Source organism: Sciurus vulgaris (assembly GCF_902686455.1).
Source record: "Sciurus vulgaris genome assembly, chromosome: 12".
Taxonomy (NCBI): Eukaryota; Metazoa; Chordata; class Mammalia; order Rodentia; family Sciuridae; genus Sciurus; species Sciurus vulgaris.
In genome coordinates, this window is record NC_136473.1 from 27,329,019 (window position 1) to 27,342,513 (window position 13,495).

General features: G+C 41.3%; 1 protein-coding gene across 1 annotated transcript; it reads left to right on the forward strand.

The window, feature by feature from the left end:
* Window positions 1-11,385: 11,385 nt before the first annotated feature.
* On the forward strand, window positions 11,386-12,810 carry LOC306641907 (sperm motility kinase Z-like; the record flags this gene model as incomplete). The annotated part of the gene is made up of 1 exon (XM_079107260.1): window positions 11,386-12,810. One exon carries the CDS (start codon window positions 11,386-11,388, stop codon window positions 12,808-12,810), a length of 1,425 nt encoding a protein of 474 aa, XP_078963386.1.
* Between the last annotated feature and the right edge of the window lie 685 nt (window positions 12,811-13,495).

Sequence of the window (13,495 nt, forward strand, 5' to 3'; positions counted from 1 at the left end):
TCTTCAAAATAAATTCTGAAATTTTTTCAAAACAGTAGAGTGGTCTTCAAAATAATTATTTCAGACCTTGAAATTAGGCAAATCAACATAAAATAAAACCAATGGGTAGTGTGTAAAATTCCTCTTGCCCAAAGTTAATGTATAAACTTGTCAAATACAATAATGAGTCAGACACAATGGTGTACATCACAAGCCTAGCAAGGCATTTACAAGTGTATAAACTGTTGGGATAAATTATTTCCTTGACTTCTTGGATTACAATGTTATTGGAACTTGGCATTTGGGGGAATTGGAACTTAATGAACTTTAGATGAACTGGGATATGGGTGGTTGCCTCTAATGAATCACTGTGACAGAGGCTGCTTTCCTTCCTTCTTTTTTTAATAAGAAAGTGAGCTGTGTTGAGAGTTACAGTTTCTCCCCACAGAAAGCTCAATGAGAGTTTGCAAGGTGAGTGAGAGTATAAGACTTTGTTTTGATGAATAACTAAAAGGCTCACTTGCTGAGCACTAGGTATCCAGTGGTTTGCCAAGCATCTAGAAAATATAACCTTCCATAGCAGTTTACAAAATAAACCTGGAAGCAATTGAAAGTATATTTCTCCCAAACACTTCATCAGTCAAAAGCAAACTACTCTCCACTGATATGTCCTGGACTCCAAGTAAGGGGACAGCCTTTCAGTTCTGGGATATGACTAGGAGGTTTTGCTTGAATTTCTAAGGAAAAAATTCAAGACAAAATAAATATGTACTAATTGCACAATTCTGGATCTCAAATCAGGAGATACAAAATCTAACATCAACTGACCCCATAAGAAGACTTTCAGTTGTGACAATTTCAATTACCCAATGTCTAATGTACCCAATGAATCATGATTCTTAACAAAGGAGAAACAATACATTCTATTTCTCACTCATTTAATTTCCTTTCCTTTCTTCTCTCCTTCCCTCTTCATACCAACACTGGGGCTCTAAGTTTGCATCCCCATCTATTTGCCTTTGAATTGTAGGGTAACAGAGCTGGCATTTAGTCCCCAGGGCAGGAATGAAAATCACTGCTAATCACATAAGCAATTAATCTGAGTGTATGTCACATACTATCTGAATATCCACGGGGAACTGAGAAAATAAATCAAGAGGAACATCTCCTTCCTGGTGCAGTTTTTTCCTACTCTTCACTACTGCAGATAAAAGAACAAAGCCTTTTAATGACTGAGTTATTATTTAATTTAAAGTAACATGATGATATGGTGAACATGCGCCAGATAAAGCCCAGCTCATTGGAATTCAGCCTGGCTCAAAACTGTCTAGCTGGCAGTTAAAGAAAACTCCAGTGTTAATACCCTGAAGGCTTTTCTGAGACTGGCCTTGCCAACTCATACTAAACGTGTCCAATCATACACATCATTTGCTGAGCAGAGTCTTAAAAACTAGCAGACTGAAGTCTGTCATTAACTTGTGAACTTGCTCTTCTTTCTTTTTGACTTAACTATGCAAGTTTGGGAATGATAGCTTCTGATGGCAATGAGGGGCCTGTCACACAAATGTTTACTCTCACTGAGAGATTCTGTATCTGGAGGTGTAAAACAGAAAGACAGCACAAAGAGGTGCTGACTGACCAGTGAGACCAGAAGGTGTACGTTCCAGATCCTTTGAACACATCACTAACCATTCCATACTACTGATAGGTCATTCTCCCTACCCGACTGTACCAGTTCCACAGCCAGATCATGTGGGTTTAGAATTTCAGTCTTACCACTCTTAAGCAACTTGCTTATCCTCTCTGTGACTCTGTTTCCACATCTGTAAAATGGAGGTAATAATTACCAGTCTCAGGATTGTTGTAATGTGTGAGTTAATACCTGTAGAAAAAAATGGCTAGCAAATACATCTTGCTACTTATGGTGGCAGTGAAAGGGACCAGAACTCGTAATTGTTTTATTTATGATAAAGTTCTACAATTATACTTTCATTTAAAAAAATAATGTTTCAGAAATATGATTGATTGGGTGTAACAAAAAATAGCCTTTCAAAATAGTCTTTACAAACCACAATGCTCCCTCATCACCTCCAAAATGCATTTAGCTCTAATATGAACACAATTATACCACTCAGCCATGTTAAGACATTTCATACATTTTTTTAAAATGTTCTAAATTAGTGCTATTACATTGTTAACACAACTATCTAAATCACTCTACATGGCACACACCAATACCAGCAGTATAAATATAAATGTTTATTAATAATGATATAACTGTGTAGGCAAATGACTTGCAGCCAGAATTATTCATTTTAAATGGTTGCAGAAATGCTTCTAAAGAAGAAATTTTCACAGATAATGGAAACATATCCTTTTAAGTATAATCATCTTTTTAATTGCCAAACCTGGATGACAAAATATACCTTGGCAAGTTCCTCCTTTATTTTAGATTATCCTTTCAAAATATAGGTTTTGTACTGCTTAAAGTTTTTTTTTTTTTTTTTTTTTTTTTTCAATATGACTGTGACAGACTAAGAACAGGTACAAAATCCCGAGATGCAAGCACCATATCTTATCACTGCTTCCCCGGAAGTTTAATCACAGGAACAGCAGTAAGAGCACACAGATTGATCTTTCCTATTTTTTGAGACTACATGAGAAAAAGGAACTTTTCTAGGGTAACTTAAGTCCAATCATAAAATTTTTCATTTCAACTCAACATCTCAAATTGCAACTTGGAGGTGAATCACAAATCCACAATAATGTGTATAAGCCTCATATTTCTTACAGAAATGGATCAAAATGTCCATCTTCAAGGAAAGGTGCTAGTCCAGAGATGTCATAAGGCCTTTTCTTAAACAGAAAGGAAAATCTGAAAAAGGAAATAATACATTGTATGATTTTTTTTGGTTGATTGGTTTTTATATATTTTATATTTTTACTTTATAGTTTGCGGTGCTGAGGAACAAACCCAGGGCCTTGTGCATACTATGCCAGTATTCTACCATTAAGCTACACCTTCAGACCTGTGTGACTTTTTTAATAGTACTAAAGTGGGAACTTACTGTCCAAGTACCGTAGAAATACTGTTCCAAATTCTACTCAGTGGCTATTTAAGGAAATAAAAAGCAGATGCCCTAACCAACACACCTGTACTATGGAGTTAGTAGGTATCAGCCACCAGGTATTATCATGATGGAACTATCACCAAATACTGTGATGAAAGTCTCTGGCTAACAATTTAATCAAAGTCGAATCTCTTTGTTATTTTGAGATATTCAAGGTGGTTCCCCTAAAATTACACATAGAACTTGGGAATAGACTAAATACATTGATTGACATTTGTGCCCTATCCCATATTAATTTTAAAGACTCTTTTTGAAGGAGCCCTGCTCCCTCTGGCGGCAGGCTCCTTTCATGGCCACCTTCTCGGAGCAGGCCGCCCAGTGAGAGCCTTTCTGCACAGAGCCAGCTCCAAGTCCCAGAGCCAGGGGCGAGCTCAAGCCCACAGGCAGCCTCTGGGACCAGGCAGGGCAGCCAGAGACTTCTCCAAGCAGCGCTGCTCCCTCTGGCAGCAGGCTCCTTCCACGGTACAATCCAAGATGGCAGAATAGAGGGTGACTGCATCTCCTGTCACTCAAGAACCCAGGATTCAAGAAGGGGAGGCATTGAGAGACTTGGACTAACATAGAGCCATGGGATGAGTCTCTCCCACCAGGTGAAGCTCGGCCCGGGTGGCAGGCCCGGATAGGGGTGTCTTCTCAAAGCAGGGCAGGGCAGCTAGAGTCTTCCCCAGGCAGCCCTGCACCCTCCGGCAGCGGGCTCCTTCCACAGCCAGCTTCTAGGAGAAGGCCGCCCAGTGAGAGCCTTTCTGCACACAGCCAGCTCCAAGACCCAGAGCCAGCGGTGAGCTCCGGCCCGCAGGAAGCCTCTGGGACCAGAGCAGGGCAGCAAGAGACTTCTCCAGGAAGCCCTGCACCCTCCAGCAGCAGGCTCCTTCCAAGGCCACCTTCTCGAAGCAGACAGCACAGTGAGAGTCTTTCCGCACACAGCCAGCAACAAGCCCTGGAACCAGTAGTGGACTAGGGGCAGCTTTCTTTGGAAACACTGCATTATCAAGTTCCTACAAGACTTCAGGCTACTGAAAGCTGGGAGGTGATATACTGGAAATCTACAGGGACACTATAAGCAAATAGAGGAAATCTGCAATATCTCAGAGTCCCACTGATATCTGACCAATATGAGAAAACAAGGGAAGAAAATGTCCCAAACAAACCTAGATACTATATCAATAAAACCCAATGACAGCACAGCAGAAGAAATGTCAGAAAGGGAGTTCAGAATGTACATAATGAAAACAATCAGGGAAGCAAACAAGGAGATGAAAGAGCAAATGCAGGCATTGAAGGAGGAGATGAAAGAGCAAATGCAGGCATTAAATGATCGCACCAAACAACAGTTAAAAGAGCAAATACGGGAAGCAAGAGATCATTTCAATAAAGAATTAGAGATACTGAAATAAAAAAACAAACAGAAATCCTTGAAATGAGGGAAACAATAAACCAAGTTAAAAACCCCATAGAAAGCATAACTAATAGGAAAGACACCTGGAAGACAGAACCTCAGACATTGAAGACAAAATATTTAACCTTGAAAACAAAGTTGAACAAACAGAGAAGATGGTAAGAAATCATGAACAGAATCTACAAGAACTATGGGATATCATGAAAAGGCCAAATTTAAGAATTATTGGGATTGAGGAAGGCTTAGAGAAACAAACCAAAGGAATGAACAATCTATTCAATGAAATAATATCAGAAAATTTCCCAAATCTGAAGAATAAAATGGAAAACCAAGTACAAGAGGCTTATAGGACTCCAAATATACAAAATTACAACAGACCCACACCAAGACACATTATTATGAAAATACCTAACGTACAAAATAAAGACAGATGTAAAGGCTGCGAGAGAAAACAATCAAATTACATTTAGGGGGAAAACAATAAGAATATCAGCAGATTTTTCAATCCAGACCCTAAAAGCTAGAAGGGCCTGGAACAACATTTTTCAAGCCCTGAAAGAAAATGGATGCTAACCAAGAATCTTATACCCAGCAGAACTTACTTTCAGATTTGATGACAAAATAAGATCCTTACATGATAAACAAAACCTAAAGGAATTTACAAAAATAAAGCCAGCATTACAGAACATTCTCAGCAAAATATTCCATGAGGAAGAGATGAAAAACAACAATGAAAATCAGTAACAGGAGGAATAGCCAATTAAAAGAGAAGCCAAATAGTGTCAAAAAACAAAAATGAGTCAAATGACTGGGAATACAAATCATATCACAATAATAACCCTGAATGTTAATGGCCTGAACTCATCAATCAAAAGACATAGACTGGCAGATTGGATTAAAAAGAAAAATCCAACAATATGCTGCCTGCAAGAGACTCATCTCATAGAAAGAGATACCCATAGACAAAAGGTGAAAGGATGGGAAAAAACATACCATGCACATGGACACAGTAAAAAAGCTGGAGTATCCATCCTCATTTCAGATAATGTGGACGTCAAGCCAAAACTAGTCGGAAGGGATAAAGAAGGACATTACATATTGCTTAAGGGAAGCATAAATCAGCAAGACATAACAATCATAAATATCTATGCCCCGAACATTGGCTCATCCATGTACGTCAAACAAATCCTTAATTCCAGAAATCAAATAGACCACAACACAATAATACTAGGTGATTTTAACACACCTCTCTCACCACTGGATAGATCCTCCAAACAAAAATTGAATAAACCATTGATCTCAATAACACAATCAACAATTTAGACTGAACAGACATATATAGAATATACCATCCAACAAAGAACAAATACACTTTCTTCTCAGCAGCATATAGATCCTTCTCTAAAATAGACCATATTTTATGCCACAAAGCTACTGTTAGCAAATACAAGAAGATAGAGATACTACCTTGTATTCTATCAGAACATAATGGACTGAAATTAGAAATAAATGACAGAATAAAAAACAGAAACTTCTCCAATACCTGGACATTAAGTAATACACTATTATATGATGAATGGATAACAGAAGACATCAGGAGGGAAATAAAAAAACTTCTTAGAAGTAAACGAGAACAAAGACACATCATTTCAAAATCTCTGGAACACTATGAAAGCAGTACTTAGAGGAAGATTTATTTCATGGGGCACATTCAGAAAAAAAGTGAAATCAACAAATAAATGACCTAACACTACAACTCAAAGGCCTACAAAAAGAAGAGCACACCAACACCAAAAGTAGTACAAGACAGGAAATAGTTAAAATCAGAGCTAAAATCAATGAAATTGAAACAAAAGAAACAATTGGAAAAATTAACAAAATAAATAGTTGGTTCTTTGAAAACATAAACAAAATTGATAAACCCTTAGCCACACTAACAAAGAGAAAGAGGGAGAAAACTCAAATTACTAAAATTCGGAATGAACAAGGAAATATCACAACAGACACGAGTGAAATGCAAAACATAATTAGAAGCTATTTTGAAAATCTTTATTCCAAAAAAACAGAAAACCTCGAAGATATCAACAACTTTCTAGAGACATATGAATTACCTAAACTGAACGAGAAGGATATACACAACTTAAATAAATCAATTTCAAGCAATGAAATAGAAGAGGTCATCAAAAGCCTACCAACAAAGAAAAATCCTGGACCAGATGGGTTCTCAGCCAAGTTTTACAAAACCATTAAAGAAGAGCTCACTCCAATACTCCTGAAAGTATTCCATGAAATAGAAGAAAAGGGAACCCTCCCAACTCATTCTATGAAGCCAATATCACCCTGATACCTAAACCAGACAGAGACACATCAAGGAACATCCTTATATGAACATCGACGCAAAAATTCTCAACAAAATTTGAGCAAATCGCATACAAAAATATATTAAAAAGATAGTGCAACACGATCAAGTGGGTTTTATCAAAGGTTGGTTCAACATCCAGAAATCAATAAATGTCATTCACCATATCAACAGACTTAAAGTCAAGAATCACATGATTATTTCGATATGCAGAAAAAGCTTCGATAAAATACAGCATCCCTTCATGCTCAAAACACTAGAAAAAATTGGGGTAGTGGGAATATTCCTTAACATTGTAAAGGCCATCTATGCTAAGCCCATGGACAATATCATTCTTAATGGTGAAAATCTGAAAGCATTCCCCCTAAAAACTGGAACAAGGCAGGGATGCCCTCTTTCACCACTTCTATTCAACATCATCCTTGAAACTCTAGCCAGAGCAATTAGACAAACCAAAGAAATTAAAGGGATACGAATTGGAAAAGAAGAATTCAAACTAGCCCTGTTTGCTGATGACATGATTATATATTTAGGGGAACCTGGAAATTCCACCAGAAAACTTTTAGAACTCATAAGTGAATTCAGTAAAGTAGCAGGTTACAAGATCAATGCTCATAAATCCAGTGCATTTTTATACATAAGTGATGAATCTTCAGAAAGAGAATTTAGGAAAACTACCCCATTCACGATAGCATCAAAAAAAATAAAATACGTCAGAATCAATCTCACAAAAGAGGTGAAAGACCTCTACAATGAGAACTACAGAACACTAAAGAAAGAAATTGAGGAAAACCTTAGAAGATGGAAAGGTCTCCCATGTTCTGGGATAGGCAGAATTAATATTGTCAAAATGGCTATACTACCTAAAGTGCTATACAGATTCAATGCAATTCCAATTAAAATCCCAATGATGTACCATACAGAAATAGAGCAAGCAATTATGAAATTCATCTGGAAGAATAAGAAAACCAGAATAGCTCAAGCAATCCTCAGTAGAAAGAGCGAAGCAGGGGGTATCGCAATACCAGATCTTCAACTCTATTACAAAGCAATAGTAACAAAAACGGCATGGTATTGGTACCAAGATAGACAGGTAGATCAATGGTACAGAATAGAGGACATGGACACAAACCCAAATAAATACAATTTTCTCATACTAGACAAAGGGGCCAAAAATATGCAATGGAGAAAAGATAGCCTCTTCAACAAATGGTGCTGGGAAAACTGCAAAACCATATGCAACAGAATGAAATTAAACCCCTATCTCTCACCCTGCACAAAATTCAACTCAAAATGGATCAAGGACCTTGGACTCAGACCAGAGACCCTGCATCTTATAGAAGAAAAAGTAGGTCCAAACCTTCAACTTGTTGGCTTAGGATCAGACTTCCTTAACAGGACGCCCATAGCACAAGAAATAAAAGCAAGAATCAACAACTGGGATAGATTCAAACTCAAAAGCTTTCTCTCACCAAAGGAAACTATCAGTAATGTGAAGAGAGAGCCTACAGAGAGGGAGAATATCTTTGCCACTCATACTTCAGATAGAGCGCTAATTTCCAGAATCTATAAAGAACTCAAAAAACTCTACACCAAGAATACAAACAATCCAATCAACAAATGGGCTAAGGAAATGAACAGACACTTCACAGAAGAAGATGTACAAGCAATCAACAGATATATGAAAAAATGTTCAACATCTCTAGTAATAAAAGAAATGCAAATCAAAACTACCCTAAGATTCCATCTCACCCCAATTAGAACAGCGATTATCAAGAACATAAGCAACAATAGGTGTTGGCGAGGATGTGGGGAAAAAGGTACACTCATCCATTGCTGGTGGGGTTGCAAATTAGTGCAGCCACTCTGGAAAGCAGTATGGAGATTCCTCAGAAAGCTTGGAATGGAACCACCATTTGACCCAGCTCTGCCACTCCTTGGCTTATACCCAAAGGACTTAAAATCAGCATACTACCGAGATACAGCCACATCAATGTTCATTGCTGCTCAATTCACCATAGCCAGATTGGAGAACCAACCTAGATGTCCTTCAATTGATGAATGGATAAAGAAACTGTGGCATATATATATACAATGGAATATTACTCCGCCAAAAAGAATGATAAAATTATGGCATTTGCAGGCAAGTGGATGAAATTGGAGAATATCATGCTACGTGTGATAAGCCAATCTCAAAAAACTAAAGGAAGAATAATTTCGCTGATAAGCGGATGGTGACATATAATGGAGGGAGGGAGGGGTTAGCGTTAGGGTTAGGGTTAGGTTTAGGGTTAGGGTTAAGGAGGGTGGTAAGAATGGAGGAAGGAAGGACTGTATAGAGGGAAAAGAGGGGTGGGAGGGGTGGGGGAAAGGGAAGAAAATAATAACAGAATGAATCAAACAACATTACCCTATGTATATTTATGATTACACAAATGGTATGCCTTGACTCCATGTACAAACAGAGAAACAACATGTATCCCATTTGTTTAGAATAAAAAAAGATTAAAATACTCATGTCACAACCATATATCTAACTCTTCATCCTTTCATCCTCCTTTTTTCATCCATCCATTCCTCATAGGACTCAGTAATCTCTCCATCCATCTACCTATCCATCCATTTACCTACCCACTCAATCAGGAAAACAAATAATTGACCAACATTAAGTGAAAAATTCCTAGGTGTTATTTTCTATACTAGATGCTGGGTATCAAAAATTAAATGAAGTCTAGTCCATTAAGATATCTCACTTAAGATAGTTCATAGACTAGGAGAAGTGCTTATAGAATAGAGTTTTGACATGTGCTGGAACAAGGTATTCATCATGGCCCGTGGTTCACTGTGCTTTATGTCATTATAAGGAGATCAGGGTAGGGGCCTGGTTCAGCTTGGCTCATGCCTTTATGAGGAGATCAGGGAGGGGCCCCTGGTTCAGACTACCTTGTATCCTTATAAGGAGAAGATCACAAGCTTTGATTCAATGTGACTTGCTTCACTGATTATCTTCCTTCCTATTTGGTTCATGATCCTAATGAAACCTTTAATTCCCTTACCTCTCATTTAGGGTGTGCTCTATTAGGATTTCTTTGTTGTTCCCCTGGGGGTTCCATTTAACATGAGACGGAGATGCCATTCAGATGTAACTCTATAGCAACCTGACTTCAGTAGTGTTCAGAGGCAGCTACTGTACTTCTAAGACCCTGCCCCTCACTTACTGATGCTACATAAGGTATTTCTTTCACACCACAGAATAAAATTAGGGGGTTTTGATACTTTGTTCTCTTACATCTTATAGAAAACAAAAGTAACACTAGCTTTTATAATTTGTCACCAATTAGATTTACCAAGAATCTTTCTGCCTCCACCCAGATCTGAGTTCCTAATGTCCCTTAGGGCAACCTGAAGGACTCCCCTTATACAGGGCACATCTAGTGGGGACCAGCTCCCTGGGCTCTTGTTTATCCTATGTTGTGTTTGAATGTGTGTATCCCTCCAAAATTCCTGTTGATAGTTCAGCATAAATGTAACAGGATTGAGAGTTGGTGAGTCCAGGAAGCCCAGACCCCAAGGATGGGATGTACACATTAATAGAGCTTCTCCAGCAAGTGCAATGACCTGGTTTAGTTCCGAGAATAATGCATGGGTTTGGCGCACACGCTCACACACACACACACAAACACACACACACAGAGAAGTCCATTTGTCAAACTGGGCACAGTGATGTATTCGTGTGTTTTATTAGCTCTTTTTTCTCTGTGATCAAAATACCCAACAAGAACAACTTGGAGGAGAAAAAAGTTCTCTAGGTCTCAGTTCCTAGATGGTTGACTCCATTGCTCTGCCCAAGGTGAGGCAGTCCACCATGTGGCAAGGGCCCAGAGGAGGAAAGCTGCTGGGTTCAGGCAGCAGAGAAGTGGAAACTTTGAGTGTAGATATGATGAGGTCTTTCAAAGACACAAAGCAAGAACAGATTTTCAGACTCAAAAGGAAAAGAGCACTGAAGTATCACACAGATTTTAATTTCTAAACAAGTACACATCAGTCTCCATAACCCACTTAATCAAAAAAACCTTCCAGAGTCCTCTCTAATTCTTATTATGAAAGTGGGGAAGGTCCTGGAGGCCCCAAAGCGAGACGACCCCTGGGGGTTATGCCCAGGTGTGGCTGAGACATTTCTTGCTCTGACCTCACAAGGAGCCATTGTGAGGGAATCTCAAACCACGGGTATATAAGAGAGTGGCCTCAGCTGGGTTTTTTGTCCATAAGTACAGGAAGCTCTTGGTGGTGACCTGTCGGACTCCCAGATAGTTAGAGCGTTTTGTGGTGGTTGGCGGTTGGCGGCTGGTGGTTGGTGGTTGGTGGTTGTGGTCTTTGGGTATTGGGTTTTTTGATTTGGTTTATTTTTTTCCCCTTTTATTTTGTTTTGCTTTTGTATTTGGGGGTTTTGTTTTGTTTTTTGTTTTTGTTTGTTATTTTTTTTTTTTAGCTAGTAGCTAGCATCCTGGTTCTGGTTTAGGATGAGCTGCAAGAGTAGCCAGAGCAGTGTAGAGCTGCGGGGGCAGAGCTCTTGGTGTGAGCCTGCCTTCGAGGACCATTACATGGTCCTGAAGAACATTAGGGCAGGGGGCTTCGCCCAGGTGAAACTTGCCCGCCATCTCCTCACTGGGACAGAGGTTGCGGTGAAGGTCTTGGCCAAAGGGGCCTCGAACTTCCTCTTCCTATCTGAACCTGATATGATGGCGGGCTTGGACCACCCGAATGTGATCCACCTCTTCCAGGTCTTCCAGACCAAGGACTACATGTACCTCGTCATGGAGCACGCAGGTGGGGGAGAGCTCTGGGACCTCATCCCGGAAACTGGTGGCATGCAGGAGGAGGAGGCCCGCACGCTGTTCAGGCAGATCGTGCGGGCGGTGCAGCACTGCCACAGGAGCGGGATCGTGCACCTGGACCTGAAGCCGGACAACGTGGTGGTGGATGCCAGCGGCAGGGCCAAGCTCATAGACTTTGGCCTGAGCACCAGATTCACGCCTGGGAGGAGGCTCAACAGGTTCTGGGGCACCCTCTTCTACGTTGCCCCTGAAATCGTCTGTGAGAAGTTATTCGAGGGCCCCCCGGCAGATGTCTGGAGCCTGGGGGTCCTCCTCTACGCTATGCTCACAGGCAGGTGCCCGTTTGCGGCAAGCACCGACAGGAAGGTGAAGGAGCTCATCAGGCGGGGCACCTACCACATTCCCCAGCACGTCTCCGAGGACGCCCAGAGCCTCATCCGGGACATACTCACCATCAACCCCAGGCAGAGGCCCACCATCGACCAGGTACTGGGGCACCCGTGGCTGGCCCAGGGCGAGGAAGCTTCAGCCAGTCCTGCTTCTGAGGCGCTCCCCAAACTCCCCGATCCCGAAATTCTGACCAAAATGGTCCGCCTGGGTTTCGACCACTACCACACCTGGGTGTCTGTGATGAGTCGCAAATTCAACCACGCGATGGCGACCTATCGCATTCTGGAGAGCCAGAGAGGCCAGGGGGAGGCCTGGGCACTCCAGGTGAAGCCCGAGCAGCGCCCTGGCCCCGCCGAGCCCTGCCCCAAGAAGCTGCCCAGTGAGCCTGCCCTTCCCTTGCCCTGTGAGCAGCAGCAGCCCCGGGAGGCCCAACAGCCCCAGCACAAGGCTGCTGCAAGTGCCAGCGTGCCCGCCCTCCCTCTCTGCTTCCTCCACGAGGACACAACCGCTGCCAGCCTCGCCTCCCAGCATGACCCTGTGCTCAGCCGCTCCTCCTCCCAAGGTCCCTCCACTGGCCAAGCCCCAGACAGCAGCCGGGGTTGGAAGAGGGTGAGGAGGAGGATGGCCAAATGCCTCAGCCACCTCTGTTGCATCCCCTGCTTGCGTGGGCCACTGTCCAGAAAGAGAGTGGCTCCACTGGAAATGCCCAGTCCAGACTGACAGAACCGACCGACAGCCAGGAGAGCCTGCGCTGTGCGCACGCCGACTTCATGCTGTGGGAGCGAGAAGAGTGAGGTGTGTCCACTGGTTCAGGCTTCTCCACATGGATTCCCGAGCTGCATCTCTGCATCCACCCGAAGACACCTGCGCCCCCACCTGCGAAACCCATCGGACAGACTTCACCCTGTGGAACCCACCAGAGACTTTTCCCTGGGACACTTCCCCTGCCCTGCCCTTTGTCCTGTTTCTCCCATGCTTTGGGAGAAGTCTACTCTTCATTTTGTTTTTATTTTTTATTTACAAATTGTATAATAAAATTGATGTTTCAAATATTTTAAAAAAATGAGTCAAATGACTGGGAATACAAATCATATCGCTATAATAACCCTGAATGTTAATGGCCTGAACTCATCAATCAAAAGACATAGACTGGCAGATTGGATTAAAAAGAAAAATCCAACAATATGCTGCCTACAAGAGACTCATCATATAGAAAGAGATACCCATAGACAAAAGGTGAAAGGATGGGGGAAAACGTACCATGCACATGGACTCCACAAAAAAGCTGGGGTATCCATCCTCATTTCAGATAATGTGGACGTCAAGCCAAAACTAGTCGGAAGGGATAAAGAAGGACATTACATATTGCTTAAGGGAAGCATAAATCAGCAAGACATAACAATCA